The sequence below is a fragment of the Solanum stenotomum genome, chromosome 8 (genome assembly GCF_019186545.1).
Source record: "Solanum stenotomum isolate F172 chromosome 8, ASM1918654v1, whole genome shotgun sequence".
NCBI classification, from domain to species: Eukaryota; Viridiplantae; Streptophyta; class Magnoliopsida; order Solanales; family Solanaceae; genus Solanum; species Solanum stenotomum.
In genome coordinates, this window is record NC_064289.1 from 20,759,499 (window position 1) to 20,781,139 (window position 21,641).

Genomic DNA, 21,641 nt, shown 5'->3' on the forward strand with positions numbered 1-21,641 from the left:
TTAGTAACCTATTATCACCAAGTAATTGATATAAATAAATAAAAATCAATATCAAGAATATAAATGAATGGGCAACTGGGAGTGTTTTTATTCTTTTCAGAAAGCAATGAGAAGATGGGCAGAGGCTATTTAATAGTGAAGAATGCTACTGGAGTTCCATGTCGCTAAATCGCCCTCAGAAATGTATACATATTTTTGTAATACGTAATTTCTACAGCTATAAATAGCGGTGAGTGTAGCCATCACAAGCAACAATATTAGAATTCTCCGAGCCTGGAGCCATTGAACGTTTCAGAAATGCATCATATTTACAGTGTGAAGATCTGCAAAGTTCAAATGATTAAGAGAAGTATCAGTTTACTATACAATAAGCATATGTCCAAACTATGGCTACGAAAACTCAATTTCAGAATGCAGAGGGGAAACGGAGATATACAGATTCATTAAAGCTATTAGAAAATTAGAAAAAAAGTATATTTAATGCATATAACATGAGTAACATTTCATCTTAAACGTCCAATGAAGAATATAAAGAGAGAGAACCATCTAATGAAGAACAAGAAGAGAGCAATGGATATATTGCATGGATATTGACGATGTGTCTTCATTGGAGATAGAAAAACAAGAACAGCACACGACTTACATGTTTTTGTTTAAGCAATGAGTAAATATAAATGTTTCTGAGAAAGATTTAGCAAATTATAACGTTTCCTGTGGATTTTATAGTAGATTACTGGACGAGAGACTTGATACATGAAGGATATCCAACACTGAAATAGGTAGAAATGCCAAGTAGATATACTTGGCTAATAATTAAACTCATTGTTTATATACTTGGGAGTTAGGAGACATTTGCAAACATGAGATGAGAGAGTTACTTCAACCATTGGCACTATATATGAGGGAAGCATCTCAAATGATTTAATGCATTCTGTGGATGGGTAAATAGAAGAGAGAAGAATGATAGTGTATGTAAAATCTACTCTGGATGCATAGCTGGGCAGAGGGACCCCTACAAAATCTTTTAAAACCATAATGCGATGAGTTTGAAGCTTTGTAGATGACATGAACTTAAGAATCCACACTTACAGTGGAAATTTTCAAAGTGCATTGGCTATGGGTGGAAAGAAATCAGAGGAAATTCAGAAAAAAGATAAAACAAGTAATAGTGTTGTGTTGCTCAAAGCAATCATAACTACCATTCAAGATGCTTTAATTAACAAGGAAAATTCTCAGGAAGAGGAAGAACTGGGAGCTTTCAATGTTATGGAATTAAACCAAAGTTGTCATCTTTACTTTATTTTTAGTAACCCTGGGAAGGAAGTAACCTTTTCCGCCAATACCACCAAAAAAAAAGCTTCATCCCCTAAGTAGACTAATTTTAGTGCTAACATATTGGATCAAAGAAGGTTTTTCCGAACTTTTACTAGTTGCCATGCGTAGCAATATAAAGTGGATATCATCTTCCTTTGTCTTGAGTAAAGAGGATATAGAAAATAATAGGGAGAACATACCATAACATTCAAAAGAGGAGCAATAACATTAACCAACTAATGTGATAACTGAAGCACAATAAATAATATGGAGTAACAAAAGTCGTAAGACATGCAACTACGAGAAAAGTGCTACTATTATAAAGAGGGAAACAGGTCCAATGCACCAACCTACCGCCAAGCCTATCCAGCTAGGAAACGAGACAACGCTCAACTACCTACCAACCTTCTACCTTAATCCACAACCTCCATTACCTCCTATCTAAGGTCATGTCCTTGGAAAATTGTGTCCTGCTTCAGCTTTCCGAGGACATGACCTTAGATAGGAGGTTATGGAGGTCGCGCCTTTAGGGTATAAAGTAGAAAAAAACATGAACTCAAAAGTTTAACCCCTTTTTTTATGAAGAACTTACAAGTTTAGGGTTTTGCAATTTTTGGATAAAACAAGGATGAGCCAAACTTTCATATTTGTCATGCTAAGGAATGTAAAAGATACTCATTTTACCATGGTAAGTGTTTATATAAGTAAAAAATGCAGTCATACTTAAACAGGGAAAAAGTAAAACTAACAGAAGGAAAATTCCAGTTTCTTTCATCAGGTCATGCATTTGATGATGTGCTCTTAAATTCTAAGATCACTTACCATTTTTTGGTACCTTCTTCAGAGAGACCATTATCAACATCCCCCTTTACAAGTGAGGGGGTGGAGCTGGAGCTACCATCTTGAGTATCTGCCTGAACAAGGTGGGAGAAACTGTTCCCAAATGACTTCCATAACCTTGAAGGGAAAGAAGGAAGCAACTCTTCCATGGTCCCATTGGATGGCATTTCAACTAGCGTTGCTGAAGTGGTCTGCAGCTCTGAAAATCTTACCGCTCCTAAAATCTGTTCTGGAAGTTCTGATTGAGTTTGACTCTCGATAAGGAAAGCTAAATCAACACTAAGAGTTGATATATAATTATATGCGAGATGAACAATTGCATTTGCTATCACTGAAGATCCTATATCAACATCTACCTCTATGAAGTCGTCTGCTATACAGTACTTGCAAGTCAGTGCACGGCCAATTACGCATATAGCTTGCTCCCCAACTGCCTTTCTTACAATCCAAGGTCCTTTAACAATATTCGCAATCAATTTTAGCCTTTTAGTTCTAAATGCATCATCGCCTTTCAAGAACTGCTCCATCAAAGACCCTTCAGGGACAGGTTCGAGGCCCACAAAGTATGCAACAGCACTGAAATTTTCCTTACTAGGAACTTGCAAGTTGAAAGCCCAAATAAAGGGTTTGCAACCAGTTGGAGTTTCATCTTGAAGAGCCATCCTGATACGGTGTTTTGGATTATTTAGAATATCAGAAATCTTTTTAGGACCTTTTATCCAGTCAAAACCAAGAGGTTTCAGAAGAAATTCACCACCGGGAACTTTAACCTTTGTTGAAAAGTATTCTGGACCTCTTACCATGAAACTATTCCCCGGTGGAGAAGCCCAACCATTTGAGCAATCATCTGGGTCCAAAAAGGGAATCGCACCTTCTGATTTCACCCTCTTTATCCATTCAGGTTCGTTATCCCCATCAAGATTGGCCATATGCAATGAAAACAATCTGTATGACAACAACTTAGATTATGATCAAAGATTTTATTACCAGATGTTGTTTCTGAAAATAAATTAGAACTGATATACCAAAAACATTATTTCAAATTTGCTAGAATGTAAAGCTACTGTAGATTAGGTCCCCTTAAACTTACCAATTCTCAATAAAAAATTCGAGAAGGGTGAAAATATTAAGAGATAAGTGCTACTATTAGGAACAAAAGATGTAAAAACCATAGGCCATGCCAAAACTGTACAAAAATAGATGATCAATGTGCGTATTTCACTCACGCACTTACTTGACATGTTCCGCTGCATCATCATGATATTTTCTAGCCACAAAGTCTAAAGTTATGAGACAGTCAGTGATTCTACGCTATTTTCCAGCCATAATAGTATCTTTTATNCTGATATACCAAAAACATTATTTCAAATTTGCTAGAATGTAAAGCTACTGTAGATTAGGTCCCCTTAAACTTACCAATTCTCAATAAAAAATTCGAGAAGGGTGAAAATATTAAGAGATAAGTGCTACTATTAGGAACAAAAGATGTAAAAACCATAGGCCATGCCAAAACTGTACCAAAATAGATGATCAATGTGCTTATTTCACTCACGCACTACTTGACATGTTCCGCTGCATCATCATGATATTTTCTAGCCACAAAGTCTCAAGTTATGAGACAGTCAGTGATTCTACGCTATTTCCAGCCATAATAGTATCTTTTATTTAAGTCAATTAACTAATATAGTAACATACCATAATAGTATCTATAGTCTCATTAAATTCATAGGCTAACGTCCATCTGATGAAATTACTCTTTCTTTCCAGAACCAAGTAGTGTCCTCCTTCAACTTCTTTACCATAATGGATACTAGATCTGAGTTAGCTCTATCTAGTTTTTACTACTACATCAATGCCGGTTCATTTCCATAACAGTCATGCTTTAAAATCTGTTAAAATTTCTATAGATTAGTCTTTCATTAAGTCATCCAATCTTTATCACTCACATTCTTGATAAGAAAAGACGCTAAGAGGTTTCACAGTCAAACTGCATTCTACATATTCTTTAACATACTTAAGCTGCACTGGGAATGTTGAAGGCTGCCACCTGCCTTCAATATTTGTTACTATTTCAGTTGCATGCTATTTGCAGTCTAGGAGAATTGCAGTCTGTTACAAGGTGTTTCTTTCCATGTAAAACTAGTTCAATACAAAAGGTGCTCTTCAAAGTTTCCCTGCTAAAATTTAATACTTGTATATGCGCCCAATAAAGTAACCAGATTTGGACTCACTTATCTGACTGCAATTTCATTCCCTGAAGTGATTTTGTAGTGGAAATCAATTCTCTTTACTAACGGAAACTATAGGACCAAGCCTAAACTTTCCTAATACATCATTATCAAGTGCATAATCATATCATGAAAAAAATGGAATAACGTGATCAAAACTCCAAAACCGTAATACTGATAGTATCATCTTATCTGATCATAATCTGTAAGCTACTACTATCTCAACTTAACTTGAAATATCTAAGCCATTTAGGAAACATGTGAACCTGAGATGAATTCGTTTTTCTAGGATGGGCGACTTACTGGGAGTTCCTCACACTGAATCCCTCATGTCGTCAATTTTTTTGTTCCACACAAGAAAGACAGGAACTTTTTTTGAAACTTCATCCAACAGGAATCAAATTTACATTTTCAGTAATATACTTCTCAGAATGGAACTAGTGAAATTTCAACAAGCACCACAATTGAGAGAGCTGGCGGTTGGGGCAGAGATTTAAGGATATTACAGATACTTTCCCTTGAAAATATAAGTCTTACATTATTTAGCGGCCATATTCTTTAAACATGTCTGTGTACAATATCAGTATCTATAGCCATTGTAAGATTATTTCTTGAAAAGTGAAAGTTCGTTCGAATCTCAAAAATGTAAATAGATTACATAGGTAAAGGAAATAAGAGAGCTTGCATACTATAGTTAAAGCTATAACATAAGGTGTATTCGGTACCGAGGGGCGAGGAGTCAAAACTGTTGGAAAACAAGTTCCTTAAAAATAAAGAAAACGACTTTCCTAATGGAAGTAGGAAAAACAAATTCCACAAGTAGCATTACTACATTGATTGTGTCCTTACCGTCCAACACACCTCATCTTCACATCACCACCTAAGCTCCCATCTCCACTACCCTCCCACCCCTACCTCCCATAGTATTTAGATAGATTATATACAAATGCTTTTATGACAATATTTTTTTGCTTACCTACCAAACACACCCATAACTTAGTTCAGTTATTTCCATTCCGTATCAGTAGTTTCTATTTCATAATAAAGTTCAGTTTTTGCCCCAAAATTGTTAAGAGTTACATTTGATTAGTTTAATTAGTTGGATCATAACACTCAATTTTCCAAGAAACCTAATACATGTTTTTTATTTTATTTTTGGTCAAATTCTACGATTAAATTTTGTAAAAAAAAATAATTGTAAAACCCACCACTTCTCCTGTTATGTTTCACAATTATATTTAAAAATATCGACAATCCAAGAAACGATTTGTACAAATAATTTTAGAACAAGTATGAGCTGATGAAATTGAAGAAAAGAAAAAACCATACCTCAAACGAGTTTGATCAGGTCTTGTTTCTGTTTGAAATTATGATCGTGAAAATAAAGTTTTTTTGTTAAAAGGGAATTATAATTTTTGATTTTTTTTTTTTTTGAATTTTCAGAGAAAAGAATTCAAGATTATTTTCCTTTTTCTTTTCTCTGATTGGCCGTGAGTCAAATGAGTAGCAGAGACGGCAAGCAAATGCACACTTCTCTTTTTTCCTTTTTTCAGAATAGCTAAATTACATGAAAAAATATTATTTATCGAAAGAAGATATTTTCTTTGTTTGGTTAATAGTAGTTGATCCAAAAATGTCCATTTCATCTATAAATGTCATTATCATTACTTTGTTCCGAAAAATATCATATCATTACTTTTGGATTAAAATACTCTCTTTTTTCTAATAAATACTTTTTGAAATCATTTTAAACACATTATTTTAATTTTTAAAGAACTACTATCTTGTTATTTTTCTTTTAAAATCTCTTTAATTAATATAAAAGTAAAATCTTAGTCTCCTTTTATCAATTAAAGTAGAAATAAGTTATGCGAAAAAAGATATTAAATGGGAAAAAGATTAGTACATCATACAACAATTAGATTAATCAAGAAAAACCTATGAGAAACATGATTTATAACCTCTCATGTTGCACAAACTCGACCTAATAATAGCAAATATTATGAACAATGACAACATTAATACTAATTACCTAATCCATTAATGCAAAGGCAATTCGGAAAAAGGAGGGATTGGTTTAATTGATGATTACTGGTATCTATAATCTAAAGTAGAAGGACATCAATCAAGCATATACATATTGAGAAGCTAAATGGAGTTGCAGACCAGTTAGCCAATAATGATTGCGAGCTAGATACTTTTGAAATCTTGATTTTGTACCTCAATCGTCCCATACATAGTATTTATGCTTGATTTTGTACCTCAATCGTCCCATACATAGTATTTATGCTTTTGAAAGAGACGGAATGGGTGTTATGTTGCCTAGGCTATTTATGATTCTTGATCATGTTGAATGAATAAATTCCCCTGAGGAAAGGTCAAAAAGGTCACTAAACTACATGAAATTCAACAAAAATGCCCTCAATTAATAATTTGATCCAAAAATATGTTGCCGTCAATAGTTTGATCACCCAGCGGTAAAATATAAATTCCCAAAAAGTAGTGTAGCCTTGATGACGAGTGGACATGGAGTGAAAATCACTTTAAACTTTTTTCTGAAATGATATAACAGATTTTTTAATTTAGAAGAGACCGTTATAAGATGGAACCAACCAGCATTATGTACAGGGATAGGGGATTACAACATTAACTAAGTTCACGATCAAATATTTAACGAATACATTTACAGGCCTAGGCAAAATTTATGGAGTTCCTTGAACCCCATAGTTTACGCTCTGGATCCGCCACTGGAAGGGTCCTACCTATTGAGGAGCACCATGAGAATTTTACCCTCCACGATCACCCAAAGTTAGAGACATTGCCTCAAACATATTCGTAATATGTGAACAGTGTGAGAGAGATGTAAGTGATTGATGTCCAAAAAAACTACCACCAACAATATTGGTAACATGAAGCAATTCATGTTGATAGTTGACAAAATGACATGCATAGAATGGGATTTGAACAATTTCAACTAAAAGTCAAATGACCCTACAGAGTACTAAAATGCAGATGAAGGAGCTAATTGAAAGCAAGAACCTGAGCTAGATGTTGTTTTAACACATGATGATTTTGAAACACAAAAGTGAGCTAGATGGGAAAACACATGATGATTTTTAAAACATACACCAACTCTTGTCTCTCTGGCCATCAGCTTTTCAATCCTTTGCTACAGAACTAACATCAGAAGCGTTGTCATTTTGAGGAGATGACAGTGAACCTCTTGACATCACATCTCCGGCTTGTGACAGTTGATCCTGCTGCTGCTGCTGCATAAGAGGTTGTTGGTGCTGCAGCTGTTGCTGCTGAAACTGGTGGAGCTGATGTTGCTGAAACTGGTGTTGTTGCTTATGAGAATGTAGCTGGAGCTGTTGAAGTTGTTGTGCAGCCAACAATGTATGCATTGCCTGGTTGTTAGAGTAGAACTGCTGATTGCCTCCAAAGGATGCTGGGAAGTTCATCATAGGTCCACCATTTGCTATGCCTTGCCCAGTTAGCACTTTCAGATGCTGTATCTCCTCCTTTAAAGCATCATTCAACGCTACATATGAAGAAGAAACAGACCAAAATATCTATTAGCAACTCTACACAAAAAAACTCCAAATAATTGGTAGAGATGAATTACTTATTCACGAATTCCTATCCAAGGAATTTACATATGCAACTCTAGCAATCTCATGGAAGTATTTTCCTAGGCTTATGATACTCAATAGTCAGGTGTTAAATCCATTATCCACATAGAGTTGCAAGCAGAATCTGACTGTAGAAGTTCTTATCTGCCCAAATACAATTGTTCAAGGAGAGCAAAAAAACAAGGTTCTGGTTGAAATATGATCATTGAAAATTTCTATGGTGTCAAGGGCCTACAGGGTGATTGGTGTCTCCTAACCACCTTATTGATAACTTCCTCATATTTCTCAACACTGAGATACTTATCAAGATCTTTTACGGATTAAACAGAATATTACCTAAGACATGGGCGCCAATCATGACACTAACAATATGAATTTCTCAATGTTCACTTCTATAACCACAGGATAATGTTATGAGAAACAAAAGCTTTGGAAGTTCTAACATCTGAAATCTGCAACTATCTAACCTCCACAACAAACTATTAGAATTCAAAAAGGAAGTACTAACTTCAAAATTATTTGGACTACATATAATATTCCTATATCTACGTCAACCAGGTCCAAATTCAAACTATGTTTGACATTGTAAGGTCAAACTGGAATTCATGTTGTCTCGGTTATTGCACAATAAGATGAGAATATGGCAGAATTACTTGATTTTTAACCACTAAAACGCAAATACCACACCCAATATGAAAATGATGAAGTATATCAAAATTGATTTTACTTTCTTCTGAAATTGAGGAAATTCTTGAAACCAACGAAGCCTAAATACCAGATATTAACTTGTGGTTGACAATGAATTCACTTTGAATCATCTTGAATGGTCGAACACTTGAACTAAAGACACTCAAGATGCCATTGAGAAACGGCAACCATTATTCAGACAGATAAAAAGAGAAGGTGGTTATGGGCAAAAAGTTTACTAAAAGAAGTCATGCTCAGATTCTTACCATCTTGCAAGTGCACCTGTTGTTCCATTGTTTGTAAACGCAGTTTAAGTTCACTGTTTTCAGCATTCAGGCCATTTGTATCTCTCTGTTTCATGTGAAAAAAAAAAGCATATCAAAATCAAGTGATATGTTATACATGAGAAAAAGGTTGAAGATACATATATCTGTACATTTTTCCATGTGCAAGCAGATGCTGCAGATTCTAGACCAAGCACTTATCTACTTCCATCACTTCAACCACACTCGACATGTTTCCAATAACAGAAAGCAACAGAAATAAAAAGAGGAAAGAACACAAACAATAACTCGGTAATGAGAGCAACTGATATACACCTGCAATAGGGTCAACTGAGTAGATAAAGTAGTTGCTTCCGTTTGCAGAGTCTGAACTTTTCTCTCAAGCTCTGCTATATATCTCATTTTCCTTTCCTTTGATCTTGCAGCTGACTGCCTGTTGGCCCAAATCCTGTTGCACAGCATAAGCAAAAACAGTGATGATTAACTAATTGGCTTAACTTTTAAACAACTACATCAGACAAATTTAAACAAATTCAAGGAACACGAAAGACCTCAAAACAGCTCACCTACATCAATGCACTATGAATACTTTCAGAAAGCTGTGCAAAGACTTAAATAGCAATGAGAATTTTATTTTTTTTGCTAGCAATTGTATTTATCAAACTTAATGATTTGTCTGATCAAAAAGAGAGCAAAAGACAAGATAAAAGAGGCTTCATGGATACACAGAGAAATGGCTTCAGACTGGAGACAGCAAACCTCGGCACCACTTGAAGTAATAACATAGCCAAAAGGTAAAAAGACTGTGTTTACAAACCATCCACCTTTTCCTCTGTGATAGGTTTAGCGAATGAACCACTAGCTTGGGAATATACATTCTTCATGTATATAATCTTTTTATACTTCTCCGTTCTCATATGGTACTAGTTTCTAATTTCTATAATTTACTTTTTGAGCAGAAGAAATTAAGTGTATTTTCTTATAGATTGGTCGAGGATTTCAAAATAATTTTCTATCTGTAATAGTGATTAGACATGTTCATTGTTCTTATAATTTGTCTTACCATTCATGGAGTTGGTAAACAATTTTGTATTCGATACTTGATTTAATGCATATTAGCAGTATGGAATCTTTATGTTACTCATATTGATTATACTCTATAAAACCATTTTTAGTTAACATGCATATTAGCATTCTAAAGTCTTTATTTTACTCATCTTGATAATACTCTATACAACCGTTCTAATTTACAAGTATAGTCGCTAAACTTAGATGTCCGAAACAAACAACATTATTGCTATACAGCTCCTATTAATAAATTTTCTCACTTTACATTGTAATATAGTTCCCTTAAATCCATTTAATATTTTTGCTTAGAAATAAGGGCACGAGAAAGCAAAAGAAAAAAGGAGCCTTAATTTAATACCAGGAGAAAGATCTGCAATGAACCAATGTTTAAGCTCCCCTCCAAAACAAAAGCATAATGAAGCTACTAGCCTACTACTAAGTCGCTGAGCAAAAAAAGCATGGGACTCGGAAAAGAACAGTTTGACAACAAATCAAGCTTACGACATTGAGCCATCCCATAACTTTTCTGTAATTTGTGCAAGCCAGTAACCTTTTAAAGAAAAATTTTTACTGCCATTTGAATTATATTAGGCTCTAATCCTGTAAGGACAATCACAGTTTCCCTATATGCGCCACCATTGATTTACCTCTCGTCATTAGCACTCCAGTACAATTGTCTGCTTCACACTCCTCGGAGGGGCCATAGTTTTGATCTCATATATTTTTTTCCATAAAGGTGGAGCTCGGGCAAGCATGCCGGGACCTCGACTATTTCACCGGCTACTAGCTACCTTCCACCGTACTGGGTACTCAGCCAACAAGGCTTGAGCAAATGCCAAGAAATCACCTAGTGTCTTTTTGTCTCTGTTAGGACCGGTCTCCAAAGTTTGCACCCACATCATTGACCACTAGGTCATATCCTTGGGTGTTCAATCTCATATGTTCCCTGACCCTTCCCCCTCTCTCGTGAGGATAAATTTAAATTGTCTAAAAGGCAAGGGAGGGGTAGTGGGCCCCCATCGCTAACCACAGAGGTCAACTTTAGCTAATTTAGAGGAGCCAAGAAAGCAGGAATTTGTTATTGAGAGGTGGATTTGAACACACCATAAATGAACTCCAACTTTTGGGGAGCTGAGCTTGTTCAGATTTAGGCTCAAGGAAGAGCTGGAGAGGACAAGAAATAGAAATGAAATGCTCGGGGGAGCAGGAACAACTTGTTGGGACAGATAGAGTAGAGGGACAGAAGGGCCTGGTCAGTCTATTCTTTTTAATTTTCCTTCCTGTAACTCTCATAATTTCAGTCTTATCAGCCTTTGAACAGGAAAAGATAACAGAAAAAGCCAGAGGCAGCCTTTGAACAGGAAAAGATGACAGAAGAAGCCGCAGGCAGACCGTTAGGAGTTCAATCACAGAACTGCTTCATTAAACAAAAACCAAAAGGTTCAAGGAGCTAGGAGCTAGGAGCTAGGAAAAACACAGATAAAATGCCTAACCACCAGCAGAATGAATGAATATCATCAAAACAGAGCAGGCTTTCATAAAACAACAATGTAGCATAATATCTAAGACCGTTTTAAACATCCAGAACACATTTAGGGGGCTCATAGTTTGGGCCACTCTAGTCTGCCACCAGACCTCCATGTAACGGTTTCATCCTAAGCAGTACCAGTATAGCAAAATGCAATAGCAAGGCCAAGCTAAAATAATGTGAAAGAGACTGCTATAGTAAATGAGCAACAACATTTCCGTAGAAAGCCTTACCGCTTGGCACGTTTAGGATCAATAAGAGCAAGTTCAGCAAGCTTTGCAGCAGACGTGGCTTTCTTAGTTTCAGCTGAAGATGGATCTTCCACTCCTGACATGAGCATCTCTGGCTTGATTGTAGTTGAACCATCCATGGACTGGCTATGCTGATGTCTAACTCTTGGCTTCTCACTAACAGTAGGAGCAAATTTATTTGTTCCTGAAGCCATTGCTGGTGTTTGTGATGAACCTGGAGCTGCTGAAGAGGACTCACCCACTTGGAATTCAGAAGACAGAGTTGAAGAATTGAACTTATCCATGTCAAGGTACATTGATAAGATGTCCTCCTCAGTCTCATCTGACAGAGACGGTCCATCTAGTCCAACAACACCAAGATCACTATCAAAGCTAATATCATCAGGAAGAGTAAGAATTTCTGAGTGGGCACGTCGATGACCAAATTTTCTCGGTGGGTTATCAGACATTCGGCTTATATCAAGACTAAACAGGCTTGAATCTGCCGACAAACCATGACCAAAATGACCTGATTCTGAAGCATTTCCAGGTCCTAAGGGAGGTAAATTTGCTAATCCAGGTTGTTCTGACTTTACATTGGAACTACTACCAGGAGGTGAAAATAATGAGTATCTCCCTGATGGAGGCAACGAACCTCCTACATGGCTTGAAGAAGACTTATCCTTATCCATACAAGCCCTCCAAATCCAAACAGAAAAAACCCCAACCCTTCAAATTAATGATCTTCAAATGTTTAACAGCACAGGAACAAACCCAACATCCCACACATATATATACTCCAAATTCAAGAACCTTATCAACAGAAACCCAAAAATCAACAAGTAATGATACTTTTCCCGGTCAAAGCAAGAACTTTATAGCAGGAAACCCATAAAATCACAATCCAAGTTGTTTTTCCTCTGCATTTAAAATCACGGGGTATTCAAATTCCACCAAAACCGAATTACTTCAACAAAACTTAGCTATAACGGAACATGAAACCCCTTGCTGAGACTCTCTAGATTCCGCAAACACCAAACAAGCTTATCCCAGATCAATTCCCTCTGAAAACAAAAAAACAAAAAATGAACAAACCCTACAAAACTTAATGATACAAAGGTGGAATTCTGATAAACAGAAATTATATACAACAAAGATTCAAGAAAAAGCACAAACCCAGAATTCAAAAATCAAAGAAATCCAAAACCCATTTCTCAATTCAACACACACAGACAAAAACAAAAGTACAGGGCAACAAATCAACGAGATGGGTGATAAAGAAAATGAAAAACAATGCATTAAAATAAAATGGAAGAGAAAAGGGACAAATTCTTACACGGTTTCGATTAGCTTTGAAATTAGATCTGCAGAAAAGGGAAAATGTGAAAGGGGAAGCGGCAGCAGAATGAAGCAGCTTTATCACATGCAAGAGAGAAAAGGGAAAAGCTTGTGGAGAAGAGAGACGATAAACAAAGAGGCAAATCGAGTCTGTGTGAGAATGGAAATACTATAAATTCGGACAGGGAGGACATGTTCGGACACTTATATTCTCACCTATTTATTTATTTATTTATTTATCATATGGTCTCTAAAAAAAAATGTTACCCTCTCCGTCCTATATTAGTTGTCACAATTCCTTTCACACCTTCATAAATAAAAAAATATGTTACATTCACGTTATATATTGTCATAATTTCTTTCACACATTCACAAATAAAAAAATGTTACGCTCTGTCATATATTAATTGTCATAATTTATTTTATACCTTTGTAAATAAAAAATATTATTTTCTCCGTCATATTTTGTTTTTACAAGTTCTCCCATCTTTCATTTTTTATTTATAGGATATACACGACTTAAATAGCAATAAATAGAATGATAGTTTACACATCAAAATATAATAAATTCAATATTATAGAAAAAATATTGAATAGATATGGTTAATAATAAGGATAAATTAAGAATTAATTGATAAATCATCTTTTGATTTATTAAATTAAATAAGTAAAAATAAATTTTTATTTTTAATATAATGAACATGTAAAAATGAAAAAAAAAATATCTTGGAATAATATTGATAATTAATATAAGATGAAGGAACTAATATAAGTTCAATTGGGTACAAGAATGTGAGGCTATTGTAATTTCAATTGCATTATTTATTTTTTCAAGTTAACACTTGTTTGAAATTTACTTATTCGATTAATTAAAATTTACAACACATCTATTAAAAAAGTATAGCGTTTTCTACAAAAACAATTATTTATTTTCTTTTAACTCAAAATATTAATACTAAACAATATTGAATGAGACACCATATGTAAGAAAAACGAGTGGCGGGAAATTAACATTCAAACGTTATTAGGTATTATAATATTGAACTTGTTTAGCGTTAATTGATGAAGTTTTTAGCCAAAATTGTCCTTTATTTATAGAAAGTAGGTCAATTTTGGTCTTGTAAATATGACCTTGAGCATTTGTAGTCCCTTAAGTTTACTAAAGGAAAGCACATTTGATCCAACTAACATATGAACTTAAAAACTAACGATGGCTATCAAAAACATTATTAAAAACATGACAAAATGATCGACCTTTCAACCGATAGAAAAATTCAGTATTGTTCGGATTGAATTTCAGAGATCTTGCTCACTGTCAAAGCGCATTTTGCAAAGTGTTCTCCCACCCGCCCGTGTTACCTAAGATAAAGTCAATTGGAAACCAAGAGTCCAAAATTCCATTTGGTGAGGCTTTCAACTCCATTTATTTGCCTTCAACAGAAATATTGACATGTCTGTTAGCCATGTATTGTAGCTGCAAAATCTGATTAGGCCATAACCTTGTGGCTTTGGCATTAACCCTTGAGGATAAATTTGTTGCTGACACTATATATACAGCATTCCTTGTCACAACATTTCCAGGGGTTTAACAGTTTCGACACAACCAAACGAATAGTCAGGGCAGGGGGAAGAGCAAGGGTTAGCACAACGCGAAGTTTGGCATTACATGTTGTATATCCTTTTCTACAAGACAGTACGTTGGCCAGAGTCCAAATAACTTTCTTCTCAAAGGAAAAGAACATAATAGTAAACCAAAGAAGCACAACAGGAAGGGGGAAAGGATGAAAATCACACATAGACTAACAGGAGTAATGATAGCGCTTATTCACTACAAAAACGACCGCATAACACAGAAGAGTGAACTTCGAATGAGTTCCATCAGAAAATATAGTCCGGCATCACAAGGGTAAATCTTGACACCACAGCTTCGAACGGACTACCTTTTGGATCTGTTAATCTGCGGAAAAAGGGAACATGCAGTAATGTTCTAAGTATCCAGACAAGAAAAAAGTAACCCCAACTCTTTCAAATACGTAAACTGCTCTACATACAAAAAGAAAAAAGTAACCCCAACTCTTTCACTGCTCTACATACAAAAAGAAAAAAGCCATCACAAAGTAACAACCGATTAAATTTTGTAAAGAGAACCATAAAGTGATATCAAACACAAAAATCCTCTGGACCAAGGATACAGCATTGGAGGTTTCAGATTCTCACTGCAGAAAGGATTTCCTACAATTTTAAGGTTACTATAGTCCAGCTTCAATAAAGTGCAATACTATCACATTGTGAAAGCTTTCGTAAAACATGTTAGGCTCTGAAATATCAAGTTTTTCTCCAAACTTAGTTTGTGAGAGCAAATGAATCCTTTACTGAAATGGAAATTTCTTTATTAATCAACAGAAATTTGAACCAGATCTCAATTTGTGCATGTCATCCTTGATCAGGGACCATGCTAATCATTTATTGAAGAGGAAAATCTTATTATCAAACAACCATTCTTAAAATATAATAGAGGCAGAAAGAGAAGTATGCAGCAGGCAGACCACGACGGATGAGGCTTAACATCAATCAGCCTAATACAAGAATTCTGCAAGAAGCATTAGAATGAAAAGCAGATCCTAATTTCCTAGTTCAAGTCTGAGTATTGCCTTCAATCAAATGAAAAAACACATGGCCAAATTTACTTATTTTCTTCTATTATAAAATATAACAATTGGATGACTGTATCAATATGGTCCGTTCTGCTCGAACACACCAAACCAACTTTGCCCTACAACTTAAAAGCCTAGAAAATGCTCACCTGATTATTCAGGTCAAATCATGTCACTCCAAGGACACATACTTGAAGTTGCTATTCGACTAGATCACTGCTGCCTTCTTTTGAAAAGGTGGGTGGTGGGGATTCAAGAAATGTCTTCTATGAAGCTAAAAGTCCCAGTAAGAGTGCATAACCATTGTATTATTTCAGGATCAAAATAAGAATCTGTCGGATTAGGATCTACAGGTTGGCCATGTAAAAAGGGTATGTACATGAAAGTGCAATTACCATCCATACTAGGGTGCATGTGAAGGTGTAATGACTCATTAACAAGGAAACAACCGATAGAATGTCATTTTGATGGTGTAACAATTGCAGTAATGTGACATACCTTCCAGGTACGAAAGTAAAAGATCCTTCAATCGAGCCTGGTGAATGTGGTTGTGATGAGCAACTCTCATAGACATATTCTTCCTCCCCTGGTCGTAGCAGTGGATACTGCAAGTATCATCAGAAGCGCAAAAAATTAGATAATCTCCAGTACAAATGGCGGCTGAGCCAATTTGTACAATAATGCACATTATAATAGAAAATTAAGGCACCAGCTCCCATAGGCCATAGTTAAACTATCGCTGGGAAAAAAGAAGCAGCTCATCAAGCTTTGGATATTGGTCAAAAGAGGTCACTGGTGCAGCTAAAGGAGCAAGTAACACTATAATGAGAGTGGTAAATGAGCACAAGGGAATCTGCTTGTTCTTTCGTTTCTTTGACAATAAACAAACATGTTTCCCTGACATCTACTCTTCTTTTTTTTTTTTGTGAAATCAAGTATCATTTCATTCTTTGATGAAGGAAATCAAATAGTCATTTCATTAACATCACGCCAATATGGGGTCAAAAACTATCTACAACAAAAGAGGTTTCCCAACCTCAACATTGTGCTCTTTTTTTCTGTTGTGTTCTGATTTCATCTCAATTCTCAAAATACTATACTGATAAAGTGTTGAAATTATTCAGGTCAACAGAATACAGAGAAGAATCACATAATCGTCATAGAAAAAGAAAAACCAATAACCCTTCAATCATCCCCCACCATTTTCCACCCCTGGCTACTGGGGAAGGAAAAGAGCCTGGAGCTGTTCATCAAGGGAGGAGTTCATTGATATTAAAGTTGAGTTAATTTATTCGGCAGAAGTTTGACATAGAACTTTGAGGACTTTGACATGCTGTCAAGAAAGAGATCCACCAGAACTTCAGATTTTGGGCCATAAAAGTAAATATTTGACAGCTAGCTTAAAATGCTTTTCCCTCTCTCTCTCTCTCTGTATCAAAGCAATATCTAGTTTCCATATTTCTTTAAGTTTAACACAACTGAACTGATTTATTAGATCAATGTAAAGATACTTCCCAACTGACTTGAGCACATCCATTTTCGTCATGAACTGAAAAGACCACATAAATTTCAGCCTCAACTAGAGAAGTATCATTTGCTATGACGTTCCAGGCTTAAAAAAAATACATTTTTCCCTAGTAGCTTCCTTTCTTATCTAAAAGAAAACCAAAGAAACTTATTGAACAAATAAAACCTTTTTATCAGTCTTATCATAACTATATTATCTGTAATTCCATAAACCCCGGTTATGAAAGCCTGAACTCCTACACTTCATGAGAGCTGGTATGTCTCTTTTAGGGATGTCTTTTTTTTTTTTGATGAAGATGTCTCTTTTAGGGCTGTTTTTCCATCATTTCTACAGCTTCTGTAGTTTGACAGCAGAAGAGAAAAGAGGCTAATTCATAACCTTATGCATAATCATCCTTCCCCAAAATCAAGATAGCTATATAACTAGGTTATTACAGAAATATTATTTGAATAAGTCCTTTATGTAATCTGATCAACAAGAATATCATCTCGTCTATTATTTCTTTCCAGCAAGTTTTGTTTTCCATTTCAGAAAAAAAGCAAATCTTTATTATTTCTTTAGCTTGAGCGAAAAACAAAATAGAAGATCCCAAGTGGCAGTAGATTCTTTGTTGTCTTTGGAAAAGAAAAAACAATATACTGGCATTTCATATGAGAGAGGTGCCCACTAAGAACTTGCTAACAAGCTTTTTTTGAAACTATTTAACGAAGAACTTGCTGACAAGCTAACAGTTGAAAGAAACATGATCAACAGCAGAAGCTCAACGTTTCAATTAATAAGGGTGGTTTCCTCATCAAAAAACTTAACAAAAATGATACCTTTCCTATCACCGCTTCTCCATTTACATCATCTACAACATTATCATTGCAGCGGATGATCCAATGTCTACGATATAGTTGGCAGGAATTGAAGGTCATCCCATTCATTATGCATCCTTCAGGTGAAAGAGACATGCGGATAGAATAAGCAAAAAAAAACTTCTCATAATCATCTTGAATGGTACTGAGCTCTGGGACAAACACAGAAGAAGCGCAGACCTGACATGATTTAACTATCAGTCTAGTCTACAGAATGGAATTAAAACCAGAAACAACTGACAAGAGCAATGTTCATTTTATTTGCTCCATGGTATCAGAACAATTACCTTTACACCATTTGTAACAGCAAGAGAACAAAGTGGAGGTACTTCTGGAAAAAGACTGATACTTCTCACTTTTCCTTCTTTACGGACTTTGATCACTCCATGTTGCAAGCGACGGACATGTTCCTCTAGCCACAACAGCATGGCATCTTGGGGTTGAGTTCCTTTTACATTATGCACTGAACTTATCAAGGCACTCGGTACACAAGGAATCATTTCTCCGTCAGTTGTGAGATTCCTTGTACCAACATTAAGTTGACCAGTGGAACAGTTCAGAAAGAAAACCTTTTCATTGTAACCACAAGAAGCCGCTACAACAACATACTTAGATCGATTGCCGAGTCCGATATGTCTGATAGTTTCTTTAGTTTCTATTATCATTTGATGTAAAGGCAACAAAGATACATTCACCAGATGGTCATAAAAGGAGTAACCTCCCATGAGACCTAATAAATTCCCAGGCCATCTCCCACTGGACTCCTCACTTGATAGTTCTTGACCATCATAAAACCGGTAGAGAACCCTAGTAGGTAGAGGCAGTTTTACTTTCAAACTCTTCTCCAACTCCAGTATTTCTTCCTCAGATGCACCTTTACGCAATGTAGACAAGACTTCAGGGAAATTTATGGCTAGCCACTCTTTTAGCCTGTCCCAACATCTTTTAACGCGAGTAACCAAGGGCCATGGGTACCGATTGAAATCCTCCCGCCATGTTTGATAAGATGCCTAAGTAAACAACATAAACATGCCAAGGTGTCAGAAAGTGTTTCAGGAATGCACACTAATGGTGCATATTCACATGATCATTGCATATATAATGACTTACTTTTCTTATTTGTTTCTTCTTTTTTATTTTGGGTTTGTTTGTTAATAAAAGCTACTCTAGTACAAGCATATTTTTAGCTCAAGAATGCTACAATCACTTGCAATTCTTTACACCCTGCATATACAACTCTATCACCATCTGATGAGTCAAACAGTTTATAAATTATCACATTTTCCCAAATTTCCTTTATATTTCTAGTTCTAAAAAAGAAGCCAAGGGTTGAGCGTCATGAGGTCTGGTCAATGAAGTGGGTTGAGCGTCATGAGGTCTTAGTTCAAATCCTAACACAGACAAAACACTAGGTGATTTCTTCTATCTCTTCTAGCCTTGGTGAAGAGAGTTAGCTGGTAGTACCTGTTGGTAGTGGGAGGTGAAAGTGGTAGGTATCCTCAGTAATTAGTCAAGGCAAGTAAAATGGCCCAAACCAGGGGGCAGAGCCAGCCTAGGCCCTAGGGTCAGGGGTTCATCCGAACCCCCCTTTGGCAGAAAATCATATTATTTATAACTAAATTTTTTATTTTCTTTTGTATATATAGTAGGTGTCTAAGCTTCTTCGGCTAGTTCGTATACTTGCGCCTTCAGATTTTACTCTGCCATGGGCAGAACACCACAGTTATAAAAAAAAAAAAAAAGTTCCTAATTTCAAATTTAAAGAAAGAAATTTAAGAAATGTCTACATTCCCATTCCAAAAATCACATTTTTCGACCCTCATTCTTTTTAGGACGAAAAAAAGTGTACTTTCGACTAAAGCCTCAGTTAAATGCATAAATTAAGCAGATATCTATACCTTGAAAGACGGCAAGGGATTTCCAAGTGGGTCAATTGGAGAAGATAAGTCAAGATCATCCGCACAGAATTTGGACCATAGCAAATCATCAGAGCTCCAATTCCTAAACCTTTTGCTAACACAAGCTACAGATGCAGCATCTTGAGGCGTCAATTTCGATAAGATTATATGCATCGACAGCCCACCTAACCTTTCTAGATCCATCTTTTATCTTCCTCCGCCGTCTACGGCCGGCCGCCGGGGGTTACAGAAACGCCAAAGTGAGTGAAGATGAAAGAGAACAGATAAGCTGGTTTATTTACGTTGAGTTTTTTTTTTTTGTCATATGCTCTATGTATATATTTGTTAGGTTACAAAATCAAATGTGACAATAATCATTTTCAGTATTTTCTTTTACAAAAAAGGGTAAAAATAATCCGTCTGATTTTGGGTATAAGAAAATAAAATTTTGAAATTTTTTTGTAAAACTAATTTTGTGATCTCAAATATAATATGTGTAAAATTAAAATTAAAATTAAAAATAAGACAAATAAATTAGAACAAAAAAAGTGGGTTAAAATATAACTTAATTTTTTGTCAATTAAATCAAATTTGTCTTTAATGTTATTACGTAAACAGGTATTACTTAAACTAATCACTTCGCAACAAAATTAATAATGACATTATCCAAATTAGTTACATATGGAATAAACAATCTCCATCTTCAATTCTACGATTGTGAATTTTGAGCCATGAAGTAAAAAAATAAAAGCTCTTACAAATGTAAAATAAAAAAATTATAAAAGGATGAAGGGGGAAGAGAGAATATTTCATTTGAATATTCTTTATTTACATAGTATATATTAGGAAAAATTATGTGTATAAGCAAATATATATTAGTTAATTAGTTAACATAACTATAGTTTACCTTAATTATAATTCACGACCTATTTTTAACTATAATTACGCAGCTCAACTTTTTTGTTTTGTATAATTTGCATGTTTGTATAATTCGGAATTTGTATAACTTTTGTATAATTCGGAATTTGTATAATATAATTTGTATAACTTACACTTCTGATATTTATAATTGTATAAATTCATTATTTCAAGTTTGTACAAAAATAAACTGATTTATACAAATGTACCCGTGAATTATACAAACCTACAAATTATACAAATCCATGAATTATACAAACGAAACAGTTTAAACTGTAACTATAATCCGTAAATATGCAAACTATAGTTATAAAACATAATTAAATTTATTATAATGGGCGAAAGTTCCTACATATTATAATTTTACATTCCCAAAAGGATATTTTATTTACATGCAGACCTTTAAATAAAGTAAATAAGCATGCCAACTTGGTAGTCTAGCTATCAACCGCTTGACAATTTGTCACTTTTCTTCAACGCCCCTTATTCTGCCACGTGTTCAAAGTGCAAAGGTACAACTCATTCATCAAATAATATCGTGCAACCGTATTATTACCCCCACCTTAAAGTCACTATTACAATTGTCTCAAATTTTAAAAAAGACACATTAAGGGCTCATTTGGCTATGCGATATGGT

General features: G+C 35.1%; 3 protein-coding genes across 3 annotated transcripts; all 3 read right to left on the reverse strand.

Annotated features, from left to right (window-relative positions):
- LOC125874984 (protein ENHANCED DISEASE RESISTANCE 2-like) lies at positions 1–5,771 on the reverse strand. Its single transcript, XM_049556033.1, has 3 exons — positions 5,712–5,771; positions 2,137–3,099; positions 1–323 (listed from the first exon to the last, which is right to left on the reverse strand). Coding segments are annotated over exons 2-3 (948 nt in total). The 5' UTR covers positions 3,084–3,099; positions 5,712–5,771; the 3' UTR covers positions 1–322.
- Positions 5,772–7,252: 1,481 nt separating this feature from the next.
- LOC125873194 (probable transcription factor PosF21) lies at positions 7,253–13,323 on the reverse strand. Its single transcript, XM_049554086.1, has 5 exons — positions 13,148–13,323; positions 11,815–12,875; positions 9,301–9,433; positions 8,968–9,052; positions 7,253–7,923 (listed from the first exon to the last, which is right to left on the reverse strand). Exons 2-5 carry the CDS (start codon positions 12,501–12,503, stop codon positions 7,541–7,543), a joined length of 1,290 nt encoding a protein of 429 aa, XP_049410043.1. The 5' UTR covers positions 12,504–12,875; positions 13,148–13,323; the 3' UTR covers positions 7,253–7,540.
- Positions 13,324–14,788: 1,465 nt separating this feature from the next.
- LOC125874199 (F-box protein SKIP16) lies at positions 14,789–20,406 on the reverse strand. Its single transcript, XM_049555044.1, has 5 exons — positions 20,087–20,406; positions 18,476–19,198; positions 18,150–18,368; positions 16,302–16,408; positions 14,789–15,106 (listed from the first exon to the last, which is right to left on the reverse strand). Exons 1-5 carry the CDS (start codon positions 20,288–20,290, stop codon positions 15,028–15,030), a joined length of 1,332 nt encoding a protein of 443 aa, XP_049411001.1. The 5' UTR covers positions 20,291–20,406; the 3' UTR covers positions 14,789–15,027.
- Positions 20,407–21,641: the final 1,235 nt, after the last annotated feature.